This window comes from Acanthisitta chloris, unplaced genomic scaffold, assembly GCF_000695815.1.
Source record: "Acanthisitta chloris isolate BGI_N310 unplaced genomic scaffold, ASM69581v1 scaffold43289, whole genome shotgun sequence".
NCBI classification, from domain to species: Eukaryota; Metazoa; Chordata; class Aves; order Passeriformes; family Acanthisittidae; genus Acanthisitta; species Acanthisitta chloris.
Window position 1 is genome coordinate 1 of NW_008691668.1, and position 12,574 is coordinate 12,574.

General features: G+C 48.0%; 1 protein-coding gene across 2 annotated transcripts in view; it reads right to left on the reverse strand.

Moving 5' to 3' along the window:
• Positions 1 to 3,123: 3,123 nt before the first annotated feature.
• The window catches only part of STAU1 (staufen double-stranded RNA binding protein 1), a 14,597-nt gene continuing 5,146 nt past the window's right edge, over positions 3,124 to 12,574 (reverse strand). For both annotated transcript variants that reach the window (XM_009082302.1, XM_009082303.1), the window contains exons 6-14: positions 10,687 to 10,785; positions 9,175 to 9,387; positions 8,483 to 8,626; positions 7,854 to 8,000; positions 7,194 to 7,266; positions 6,233 to 6,552; positions 5,395 to 5,517; positions 4,407 to 4,492; positions 3,124 to 4,084 (exon numbers count right to left, since the gene is read on the reverse strand). In XM_009082302.1, the coding sequence (XP_009080550.1) occupies positions 3,997 to 4,084; positions 4,407 to 4,492; positions 5,395 to 5,517; positions 6,233 to 6,552; positions 7,194 to 7,266; positions 7,854 to 8,000; positions 8,483 to 8,626; positions 9,175 to 9,387; positions 10,687 to 10,785 (1,293 nt within the window). In that variant the 3' untranslated portion in view covers positions 3,124 to 3,996. The remainder of the gene's footprint in view (positions 4,085 to 4,406; positions 4,493 to 5,394; positions 5,518 to 6,232; positions 6,553 to 7,193; positions 7,267 to 7,853; positions 8,001 to 8,482; positions 8,627 to 9,174; positions 9,388 to 10,686; positions 10,786 to 12,574) is intronic.

Genomic DNA, 12,574 nt, shown 5'->3' on the forward strand with positions numbered 1-12,574 from the left:
CACCCCGCTCTGCTCTGCTCACCCCGCCCTGCTCTGCTCAGGGAAGGTTTTGGCTGCATATGAGAAAGTGCCTGCGAGAGACTGGACACGGCCTGAGCCCAACCTCAGAACCCGACACTGACACACCAGCGGTGCCCAGTCTGTCAGAGCCAGCCCGGAGAGGTCAGTGGTGAAGAGGAAATGGTGAAGAATCATCTTTCACCTCCCCTGAGTTCACTGCAGACCATTCCCTCGGGGCTTGCCGCCACCAAACCCGCGCTACCTGGGTAGAGTAGCTGAGCGAGCCGGGCGTGTCCCGTGGGAGCAGTGGGAGCTCAGCTCCAGGATGGGGATGGGAGCAGGGAAAGGTGTTGAAGAATGGCTAAGGGAACAGGGGCACAGCTCCCAGAGAGCATTGTGCGAGCAAGAGTCGAGCAAAGGCTTATGGGAGCTTTGAGCATAGAACTAAGAAGTAGCCTCAGGAGTTTAGCTTCTCAGCATTAGAAGTTATTTTTGCAGCATGATGTTGTAGCCAAAGGACAAGCTATCTGGGAAAGCTCAGCAACGTTGCAAACCCAAGGATGAACTATTCCGGGAAAACAAAGAAGGATTCTCCAGAAAACAAAGACTTCTTCACAGCTGCAGCTGCAAGCAAACATAGTAAATAAATGTAACCTGTAGAGCTTAGGTAATGCTAAAATGAATAATAGGTATAGTTGTCCTGCAAGCTAAGAAAGTATACAAATGTAACTTTTAGAGTTTAGGTAATGGTAAAGAGAACAATAAGCAGAGTTGTTCATGCACTGTATAAATAAACGAGTCTTGCTGGACACCATCGGGTGCGCATTTCTCCCGTCGATCTTCCACAGAAAGGCACATGGGCAGTTTGCTTGCTAGTTCACACACACAGGACTCTGTGCATCTGCCCGGGACGGCCACAGGAGCTGTTTGGGTGCTCTGAAAGATGTGTTTTACTCACCTCCTTGCCCAGGGGTGTCTGCAGACACACGTCCTGCAGGGACAGACAGGCCTGACAGGAGGTTTGGCAGGAACTGCTGAACTCAGCTGCCACTAAAATGATTTTTCCAACTTAAGTGTGTTTGCAGCCAACTAAGTCTTGCAAGCAGCTTATCAACCAGGACTCGGGGAATGAATCCCAGTGCCGTTAATCCAAGTTCCAGAACACCCAAAGATGAAAACACAATCAAACGAAGGGCATTTTAAGAGGATTACAAGGAAAACTAATCTTGTGCAGACCCACGTCACATGCACAGCTCAAAGGAACTGTGAATGTGACGTGTTGCCTAACGTGGCAACTCAGTACTGAATTTATTTGATTTCACTGCTTTTATTCTCCTTGGCCGAACCATGTGTAAAATGTCGTTAGGTAGATGAGTCCCTCAGCCCAGTCAGGGCTCATCGAACTGAATACAAAGAAATCCAGACTTTACTTGGGATAGAAGCTCTGCCTTCCTCTCCTCATAACCTAAACTGGAGCTCCAGCACAAATGTCTACAGTGGTGTTGACATTTCTAGCACAGACTGTGATTCTCCAGAAAACAGACTTTATTAAAAGAAAGGTATGCATCCAGAAAGCCATGAGAAGCTCCCTCTGACCTCCCTGAACTGTTGGGTCAGCAGCTTCACCGTGATACTCAAAATAAAAGTCAGCACAGATGGGAGTTGGAAAAACTCTTTGTGAGCTTCTGCACATCACAGACACTGCCCTTCTGGAACAGGAAAAATCCCAGCACGAAATCTATGGAATGGATGAAAGGGCAGTGGGAAGGAACATGGCTCAGTGTGGAGTCAAGATTTTTCCAGCCTGCAGCTGAAACCAGAGCCAGCTGCAGGCTCTGAGCCACCCAACAACCAGCAGGGCGAGGGGTCGGCGCTGCCCCTGCAACAGGCACATCTGCAGGAACTGAGTCCTCTCCTCTGCCAGCTGCATGGCAAGACTTCCTTTTACACAGCAGAGACTGCCCTTGGTTGGAAATAGCAAACATCAGTCAAAGAGTGGCAGCAGGGTGAAAGCACTCAAGGAATGCTCTGTGCAGAGCAGCTCCTGCATCACTAGTGCAGGACATACAGAATCTAAACCATCCTCTATCAGCAGGTTGCTAAAAATACTGTGAAATTGTAAGGAGGGGAATGAGTAGAGTTTAAAAGTCTCTGGGACAGAGCCACTGCTCAGGGCCCCTGTGCCCTGCAGGACTCAGAAAAGGCCTGAGAGGAAGCAATGCAAGCACTGCAGAACTCAGAGATTGCTCAGAAGTGCAGGACAGCAAGGAAAGCTTTGTCACAAGAGCAGAAACAGCCACGTGGAGACTGGAGCCTGCCAGTCTGGCCATGGGAGGCACTACAGGCTCTCTGCTTCCCAACAGGAATGGTCTGGTAAGGGGTTCCTAAGTTGGAAGAATTTGTAATACAAAGCCTCAGCCTAGCAAGTCTCTTTTAATTTTTAAATGTACAGCATTTTAGTTCTACAAATGTAATAAAAATCAAAAACCAAAAACCTTTACAATGTTTAGGTTTTTTTGCTCATAATGGTCAAACCCAGCGTGATCCAATGCAATGTGGTTTGCAGTTCCTGTGGCCCTGTTGCTGTGGGTGATGCCAGAACAGCGGCCAAGACACAGCTCTGAGCCAGCACCTGCAGGAGCTGCTCCTGCAGCACTCACACAGGTGTAGGAACTGCTGCTACAGCTCGCCAGGCAAGCACACACGGAACACAGCTCACACCCACACAAGACACTGCACGTGCCAGCCCACAGTGCCAGCTCTGAGCTGGAGGGAAGCTGTGTGCCAGTGCTGCCCCCAAATCACTAAGGCAAGACAAGGCTGTGACCAGAGTTACAAGCAAACAAGGAAACTCAGACTCAAACTCTGCAATCCCAAGCCCCGGCCATGCCTGGCTCCTTGTCAGGACCAGAACTGCAGGTGAGGCTCCCACTAACAGCTGCACTAACACACTGTGGCACAAATAACAACACACCCACGTGGCACTGCTGTGCCCCTGCCAGGCTGTGCCCCGCGGGCAGGTCCTGCACAGCTCACACACTGCCCAGACTAGAGCACAAGCATTACAAGTCGATAAAGCAGCAGCCCCTGTGCTGGCACACGAGAATAAATTAACCCAAAAACTTTAGTATTACCATTTATTGGTGACAAACACTACGTTTTACTTACATTCCATGGGGAGAAAAAATTCCAGCGTAAACAATGAACGGAAGCAGTACTGAACTCGCGGCTATCGTGCTGTACCTGACCAATGCAAACCTCCGCGCAGCGCGTGCGCGGGAACACAACATCAAAAGCAACACAGTTATAGAGAAACATAGGTCATTTTTTTCAGCCCTACATGGAGATGTAATTAAACAGTATAAAGCACTCAAGGAAAATCAATCTGCAGTTTTATATGCACTACATTGAGATCATATCCTGTACTGTAGTGAGCTGGGAGCCACCGGCACCGGCCTGGAACAGCCCAGAGATCACTGAACGTCATGTTGCATTCGAGTTCCCCTACCCCACACTCAAGAAAACTGGAAATTAACCGAAAATGATCAAACCGAGTTTAAAATCCCTCGAGTGTTTTAATTCACTCAGCCGTTGGGTAATGCGGGTTGGCCTGGGGGTTAAAATGGTGAGCCACAGCCTGTCCCCAGGGAAGGGCTGCGGCCCCGATAAAACCAAAGGAACCACATACAGGGATATGATCTTCCCGAGTTAGTTCACAGGTAACATGTCAGTCTCAGAAGACAAAGTTTCTAAACTGTGCTATTGTCCTAGATACAATTAAGAAACTTTTAAATGAAAAATTCATAGTGTCATTTCAATCAAAACAACATAATGAAACTAAAAATGTATCATCACTGTCTGAAGAAAAAGCAACAGTTATGATTCAGACACTACAGTAGGTTGTAGACTGTAGCACTCTAACAGTTAGGTTACATTAAGAGGAAGCATTTGATTTTCTCTGGTGCTTTCAGGTTTGGGTTCAGTCAAGAGCCTGTTTCAGGCAGTGCTGTCCAGTGTTTGTCCCAAAGGGTTTGCACTTGCCGGTTTGAGGAGAGGGTCACTTTCCATTTCTTGTTTCACACATCTGCAATGAGAACACACCTGTTACTTAGGAGACAAAACACTGTTTCAACAAACAAGAGGGTCTGAACTAGACACAAAGAGTTGAAGGTGCAGGTAACAGTTTGTTGGCATTTTTAACCAGTCAGCACTTTGTTAATCCACCACTGTCGGTCAGAGAGCTCATTCTCTCAGGGAGAGGCACAGCTTTCTCTCCTCCCACCCCAGCCAAGTGAAAAATTTGCAACCCCTTTTAACTGCTCTGGCCAAGAAACCCCTCATGTGTCTGTAGACCCTCACAGGGCTAATCTGCACTAGTGCCAGGGAAGTCAGTGGGTCCCACTCACACAGACATTGGTCCATTTCCTGTCCTTGGCATCTCTGTGGTTTGTTGGTCCAACTCAGACAGCAACTTTAAAATATTCAGTGCAGCCTAAAGAGAAGAGAGAGCACTCAGCAATCAGCCTCAGGCACTTCAGCCACTTACCCACTCCAACCAACCCAATGTTCTAATTCTGGCAATGTATTGTTAAGATGTGTAATTATGGTAGAAAATGCAATTCCTTCTGGCTTCACTAACCACTCGGATGGTGCTGTGACTGGGGGAGTCCCACTGCACTTGTTTCTGCAGTGGAAATCAGCCCAGCAGGACTGGGAACAGTGAGAAAAAAGACACTAAGTCAGCAACAACAGCTCAAACTGAGGAGCTTGAGACAAAGGACAGTAAAACACACAGAACCAAATAATCCTTTGCTGAGAAAGAAAACAAGTTATACAAGAACCAAACACAGCACAGTGGGGCACAGGTCTAACAGGGTCGGTGTGACACAGCCCAGGCCAAGGTCAGTCACCTCCTTGGAGAACTGACCTTTTACTACACTTGTGGTGTGACACAGCCCAGGCCATGGTCAGTCACCTCATTGGAGAACTGACCTTTTACTACACTTGCCCAGTGAATGTGAACCCAAGTGTCACAGCTCTCTGTGAAACATCAGCCCACTCTGATGTAGGAGGAAAATAAGCTGAGATGCTCTTATGGTTTGCCAGTTCCTTTTTGTGTATTTACTGTCACATGTCCATGCAAATACTGAGATGAAGCAAATGTGCTTCTTATAGACCAAAACTGTGAGCAAATGTTAGGCAATTAAACATTATTTAGGTTGGATTCTGATATTCTTAATCATCATTTCAGCAACTTGTGAATTATTAGACAAGACTTAGCCAGGGAACTGTGGAACATCAATTCCTTGCTCCCAGCAGAGATATGAAGCCCTGGTCTGTGCACTGTGTCCCCTGGAAGGCCCAAGAGCAGCAGGTGAGCAGTGTTCATCCTACCATATCGTGGCAGGACTCCACGTCCTTTCCAATCCCATGGCTGATCAGTGGTGGCTGAGAGGAACAGTTTATAAGAGATACAAACTCATTCTTGTTATTTTTTGGAAAGTCTTTATATTCAACCTGAAAAGAGAAGGATTTAGGTTCTTTTCAGTTAACCAAGAACAGGAAGTATATCACAACTGCTGCAGATTATCTGCCCCTAGATGAAGCTGAGCCTTTCTCACCACTCTGTTAGCCAGCAGAACCACCCTCTGAAGCTCAACCTCACAATGGATTTTAGCACTCACAGCTCTGCAAACCTCTTGAATGAAAGTGGCCACTGAGTACTGATTGCTGCTGGGACCTTTATTCTCATCACTGCTTCCTGCATTTCAGGTCCCTATATTGTGCCTTTTAATCCACTGAGCTCATTTACCATCTGAATGCAATTCTCGTTAGAGGGACCAAACACAAGAAAATGCACAGCTGACAGCAAATGCTGATGTATGAAAGATTGGTGGAGCAACCTGATTTCAGATCAGCCAGGTTCAGATCCACACTGTGTTCCTGCATTAGGACAACTGTCAGAAAATGCTGCTTTGACTTTGTTCTCCCGGGACCTCAGAGCAGCACTGAATTAGGCCAAGGATGGCACAGAAACATGTTTGGGAACTGAATTAAAAAGCTGCAAAATTCAGTAGATTTCACAGGTAAAGTACAACATTAACAGGACTTTCAGCTGAACAAGCAGCCTCAGAACACATCAGTCACCAGCAGAACTAAACAGCTTCAGAGCAACAACAGGCTGGACCTCTCAGATGGCCCTGGCAGAAATCTTGCAGAGCCAAAGGTTTACCTGGATTCCTTGAACGTTGGAAAGGTAGTCCAGCTGCTCAGAGGGCCTGGTCAGGGGCCCGTGGGGGACATGGCCTGAGGAGTTGCTGCTCTTCAGGATGGTCTCAGCAGTGGGAGAAGTGCCCCCATAGAGCAGCTCCCGGGCAATCATCGCGGTCACCGTGGCCTTGGCAGGGTTCGGGGCTGCCCGACTGAACTCTTTGGTGTGGTGTCCTTGGTTGGCTCCTACAGCCTGTGCAACCTCAGGGACCATGGGAAGAATTCCAGCAGGAAGCTGCTGATGGCTGAGATAAGGCATCCTAAACTCGTCTTCTTTATTACCTGAGAAGAGAGAGGTACGCACTGAGCAGCTGTGGCTGGTGAGGCCTCCTACAGGAACAGCAGGGAGCAAAGGCCACTTCAGAGAAAAACAGTTTCAAGTTGCTTTGAAATCCTGACAGACTTGGGGAGCTCGATGGGCCTGGGGTGGCCCAGGGCTCAGGCTCCATGGAGACACAGAAACAGAACAGAAACAGGTGATAAGACAAACTTGCCATGGTGACTCCTCCCACCAGCTGACACTGAGTGTGCAGGTTTGGGGTTTTGGTTCCAGCCTGTCACCTGGGTCTGACCACCACCACCACCACCAGCACCAGGCACAGCTCCTGCTCTGTTACCTGACACCAGGCACAGACACAGCTGGTTCTGGACAAGGCCATTCCTTCCCTCTCCAACTCGACTTTAGGACAACCAGTTCCAGTAAGCACTGACACCCCTTCTCATCCCCATCCCAGGAACTGAGGCCTCAGGAGCAATAAGCTCTTTGGGGTTTGAACCAAACCTCCCCAGGGCTGGTGGCCTGCAAGGCAGCAGTGTCCCGCTCTGCTCACCCGTGTGCTAAGTGGCACTGCTGAAGGGGCTGGGGAACACATCTGACACACACACAGGCAGCAGGGCTGTGCTGCTTTCACCCAGTTACTCACTAGCTGAGGTCTCTTCAGAGCCTGGCTCAAAGAACGTGACTTTTCTTCCATCACCTGGTTTCTTCACTGGGGTCTTAAAAATAAAAGGAAAAGAACTCGAATACACAATATGCCTTTAAATCTCTCCCCCCTGCCAAGTTTTAGACTTCCAGATGAATGTGATCTAATCAGTCAGAATTTTACTGGAAAAGTTATTATTCAAAAACTTACATTATTACATCACTACCAAGAAGGGACAAGTTCAGTGATTGTTATTCACTGAAGGACTAGAACTATCCACAGCCCAGAGAAGTGGTACAGACACTCAGAGCCAGATACCAGAATGAAGCAGCTCAACTGCTGTTAGTTACTGGTACTGCTGAGGAGAGCACACTGGGCACGAATGAGCTCCTCCCTGAAAAGGAGAAAACTAACCCCAGATTTGCTGTTTGAGCTCCCCAGGAACACCTGCAGAACCACCAGCAGAGCACACAAGGCTCCCTCCCTGCTAGGGGCCTGTGACAACCTTTCTGCTGCAGCTGGTGACAAGGCTGTGGAAAACTACTGGCCAGGGCTGAGAGCATCAATTTCCTACCCTGCTACTGCCGTGCAAAACTGCTGCTGTTTCAGCTTGGCCTTTGCTGCAGCATTGACCAGCTGCTGGTTCCTGAAGACTCCTACCTTCTCTTCTGTCTTTAACGCTGGTTTTGGAGGCTGAGGTTGAGGGACTTTGAAACCTAAGATTTCCAACATGTTCTCGGCTGCATTGCGTTTAGCAACCTTCTTGTTCGTGCCCATTCCTTCGGCCGTGTGCACACCAACCTTCACCTGCACAGAGGAACAGAACCCAAATCAGCTGCTCAGCAGCAGTGAGGGGATTCCCTTGTTAGTGATCTGTGTCTCGAGCACACCATGAGCCACAGAACGGTACGAGTGATCACTGTCCTAACCAAGCCGACGTTTATTATCAATGGTCATCGGCCTTTGAGCACAAAGAACCCAAACAGTCACACAAACAACTCTATTCCATCATCTCACCTTGGGTGTCAATAAATCCCATGGTACACAATACAAGCAGCTCAGTTATCTGGCAGGTACTGGGCAGGTACCACACAGACTTGTGGTGCCCTGTGCACTTCCTTTTCGGCACAACTCAGATCACTTCCCCTGAACCTTTACCTTCTGTGGATGAGCCCATTACACACTTGCTCAAATCATGTGATGGAAACCTGGGTGTGACCTCCTGACAAGGTGCCTAGCACAGAACGAGGAGAGACACCAGGCACATCACCCCCCCCGAGCACACCAACCTGCATAACGAACTCCCTGCGCCGGGGCAGCCCACGCTCCGTGATCAGCATGTACTCTGGCTCCTTCTCCTTCTTGGCCTGCTGGATCTGGGCAAGTCTGCTAATGGGGTTCATTCCTTGGCCATACTCTGGACTTGTCTGCAGCTATGAAGAAAAATGGTTAGGAGATAAGCCAAAACTTGTGACTATTTGGTTTGACAGACAAAATGCAGCATGACACTGAACTCATTCATCTCCAGCATTCAAAAACACTGAAATAGAAGTTGCTTAATAAAACACTATCACAGCCAGAGGAACACTGCATTTACTCGGCTCTGCTGTCACACTTGACCACAGGTAACCTACTGCTGCTAATAGCTTTACAAGTTCTAATCCTGCTGCATTAGGAGGGGCAGCCTTACAGGAGAACTGGCACAAGCAAAATCAGGGAAACCCAAAGCTGTAAAGTCTGAGGCTTGAAAGTCAGAGCTTGATTTTTCTGTGCTGCTCGTTCCTTTGTAAGGTTTCTCTTTCATCCTGAATTTACTGGCAACTGCTGTGAAAGTGGTGTCAGGACCCCATTAGAGTGGGAGCAGAACAGCAGCCCCAGACTGCTGGTAAGGGCTGAGCAGCTGAGGAGTGTTGACAGCTGACTCAGAGCAGCCTCTCGGCCGATGGTTATTTGCACAGACTTCCAACCTTTTGTCCCTTACCTTCACTATTGATTTTGTTTTCTTTTTGATTCGTGGCTTCATTTTCTCAACTGTAGGAAGGGGAGGCAATTTTTTCAGTTCTTCTAGGACTGCTATTGCAGCATTTTTCTTCGAGATCTTCTTGCTCTTTCCTTCACCTTCACCCATGAATTCTCCAACTGACACCTTGGTTACAAAGCTCTTCATGTGGGGAGGACCACTCTCCTTGGTCACCTGTTTCAGAGGGAAAAACTGAGTGAAAGCGTGATAAACACTTATTAAAAATGGTAGAGCACACTGGTTATAGCAAACTTCTCTCAAGAACTACAGACAACGAGACTTTAGCCTCTCACACAACCCAAGCAAATCCTACTCGCTCTAGTAACACGCTCCCACCCAACAAGCACATCTTTGAAGAGATCAGATGCAGCAAGCAGTATTTACACAGACGTCATTAACCCATCTGACTTCAGTCACTGATTTACTCTTCCAGTACTAAGAGCTGTTCTGTTCCATCAGTGTGCACCTCCCCACGGCCAGCACCACCTCATTGAGCAGATCGTGGCACAGTAACTAAGCATGACAGAGAAAGCAATTCTCAGCATCCAGCATTTCAGCTCAGAAATTCTGATTTCTGAACTTGGAATTCTGGAGCCACCCAAGAGAGTTGCCTGCCACAGACTTAGTCTCTTCACCCCGTTCACCACACCTCATCCAGCCAAAGAGCAGGAAGGAATCCAGAGCTCCCACCCACAGCTGGCTTCGTGTGACAATGCGTTTCACCAGTGAGGCTCAGGATAACCGGCCATGGAAGTTTCACAGAAAATTTCACAGAATGGTTTCAGAAGCAATTTAGTTACACAAAATTGCATTTTCTTACTCTGATAAATCAGATAGTTGTTCCTCTGCCAGCTCAGGGAAGCAGCAAGACAGATTGATAATTTAGCGAACCAGAGATGCTCCTGTGGAAGCTCCTGATTTAAGGGGACTGAAATGACCAAGGAGGGGCAAAGAGGTAGCAAGCAGCCAGGCCAAAGGGAAAGGAAAGTCAGAGGCCCATGAGGTCACCTCATGGCGAGAAAAGAAACCTACTTGTGAGGCTCTGCACCTCACGGCAGTCCATATCAGTGCTCAGTTAAGCAAATACTTCCATACGTGTCTGTCAGAGCGAGCTCTGCTCTTCTGCCTCAGCTCTGCACTTCCATGCTCTAACCATCAGTATGGGGCTGTGTTTTGGCTCTTCACTGTAATGCTGACCTTTCAAAAAGCTCGGAACAAAGATTGCACAGACAATCACAGGGAGCTGTTCACTCCTGCGACCAGTTTAGGGCACCAGCTGTGAACAGGGGACTTCTCTTCCCTTTGCCATACAGACCCTGAGACAATCAGGCGACTGTCACAGGCTAAAGTGTTTCCACAACTAACAAGACAAGTTAAAAGTCAGTTGTTTGGGTTATCTAGGAGAGGCTCAACTTAATGTGTACCCTTAGTATGCTAATAAAAACAAATCTAGAGCTTGTAAAATAAACATACCTCAAAATTCACAGGCAAGTTCCTTTTAAGTGCAATCTCAAAAACTTGGCTTATTTCAGATTTATTGAGATTTTCATCATCAGGTTCTTTCCCGTTAACCTAAAAGAAGCATACTCTATTTAAATAAAGATCCTAGTAAACTGAGTTTTATCCATTCAACCACTTCACTGAACTCTCCAGGTTGCACGTAGCCTAAGCTTTGCTGCCGTGAGGTGACTGCAGAAACACAGTCCCCACTGCTACAGAACGGGCACAGAGCAGCTCAGTCAAGGTGTTTGTGCAACAGCTTCCCAACCTCGTGTTTCCATGTGCTCATTACAGGAAAGGAGAAATGGAACAAGGGCCAATGGGTTTCAAAATGTGCTTACAACAAACCAAACTGAAGTGTTCAATGAACTGATTTCCACATGGAAGTACCTTTATGAAACACAGTTTTCATATACTGATTGGACGTTTGCACCAAAGCTCTAGGACAGGATCAGGTAAGAGAAAGGGCAGGAAAATAAAGATTCTGAGAGTGGGACCAGTGTGAACAGGGAAGGCTGATCAGCCCTGGCACAGGCCTGCCTTTGCACAGGCTCCTTTCCAAGTGCTTCCTCTACAGCTGTTCTCCTCGCCTGAAGAGCAAACTGCCAGGAACTTGCCCTCAACCAGAGGCACAGACCTCTGGGAGCTCACACCTGCCAGGAGGACAGCAGTGCCAGTGAAGCTTACCTACAGGCACTTCTACGTGTCTCCAGGTAAAACTTTGATTGTGATTCCAAAAATGTCTTCACTGATGCTGGGATCAACATGAACTAAGAGGCATGGCAACAGCAACAGAGAAATTTTAACACTGCATGTCCAGCAGTATATTGGAAAGATCATGATACAGATGAACAGCAACGATTTCACCCATTAGATCATGCCACAATGCTACTTATGCAACCAGGTAACAAAAACGGTTTCAGCATTTCACTGGAGCAGCAGAAGAGCTGAGCTAGAGAGCTCTCATGGATTAAAGCTGGTTTGTTGGTAGCAACCACCCCCACGTCTGCTACTAACAAGTTGGTTTAAAACATGAAGGAATTTTTTATCCCACCACTTTAAATAGTCCCAGAAAAAAAAACCCACAGTGAAATGACTCTGAGGTTTTTACTCCTCCCAGTGTCCCACCAGAGCACCAGACACCCCAGGGAGCACGGGGACCCTCCCCGGGGCACACCTGGACCCGCAGGGCACCGCGCAGCGTGGCACCAACGGGTCCTGCCCCCCCAGCCCCAAACCCCTCTGCAGGCACAGCATCCCCTGCCAGCACAGCCACTGGCACTCCGAGGTGCTGCCCCTCCAGCCCCAAACCCCTCTGCAGGCACAGCATCCCCTGCCAGCACAGCCACTGGCACTGCGAGGTGCTGCCCCTCCAGCCCCAAACCCCTCTGCAGGCACAGCATCCCCTGCCAGCACAGCCACTGGCACTGCGAGGTGGTGCCCAGCACAGCCAGGAGCACTGCCCTCACTGACAGAACAGCCACACAGCCACCTCAGCTGCAGATTTCCTCTCCTTGCAATTTCAGGTCTATTCTAGTTTCCCAAATTCCAACATTTTCCTTTGTGAAGATGACCAGGACTTCTCGTTGTTGGATTATATTCATCCCATTTAATATCCCTTCAAGAGAATACACCAAATAGAATGAACATATTCGCTCTATTATGGTGCATATTCCTGACACATTCCAAGTCTGTGCACACTGTGCAAAACAGTTTTCTTCAATGCTTTTATCTACAAAGAGTAAATTAATAGCCAAATAGCAATGAACAGACTTTAGCTGTTTTACAGATTATTTTACCTCTACTTGGCTCCTGGATCAGTTCATTTTATAAATCAAACATAAGCATGCACACAAACTCT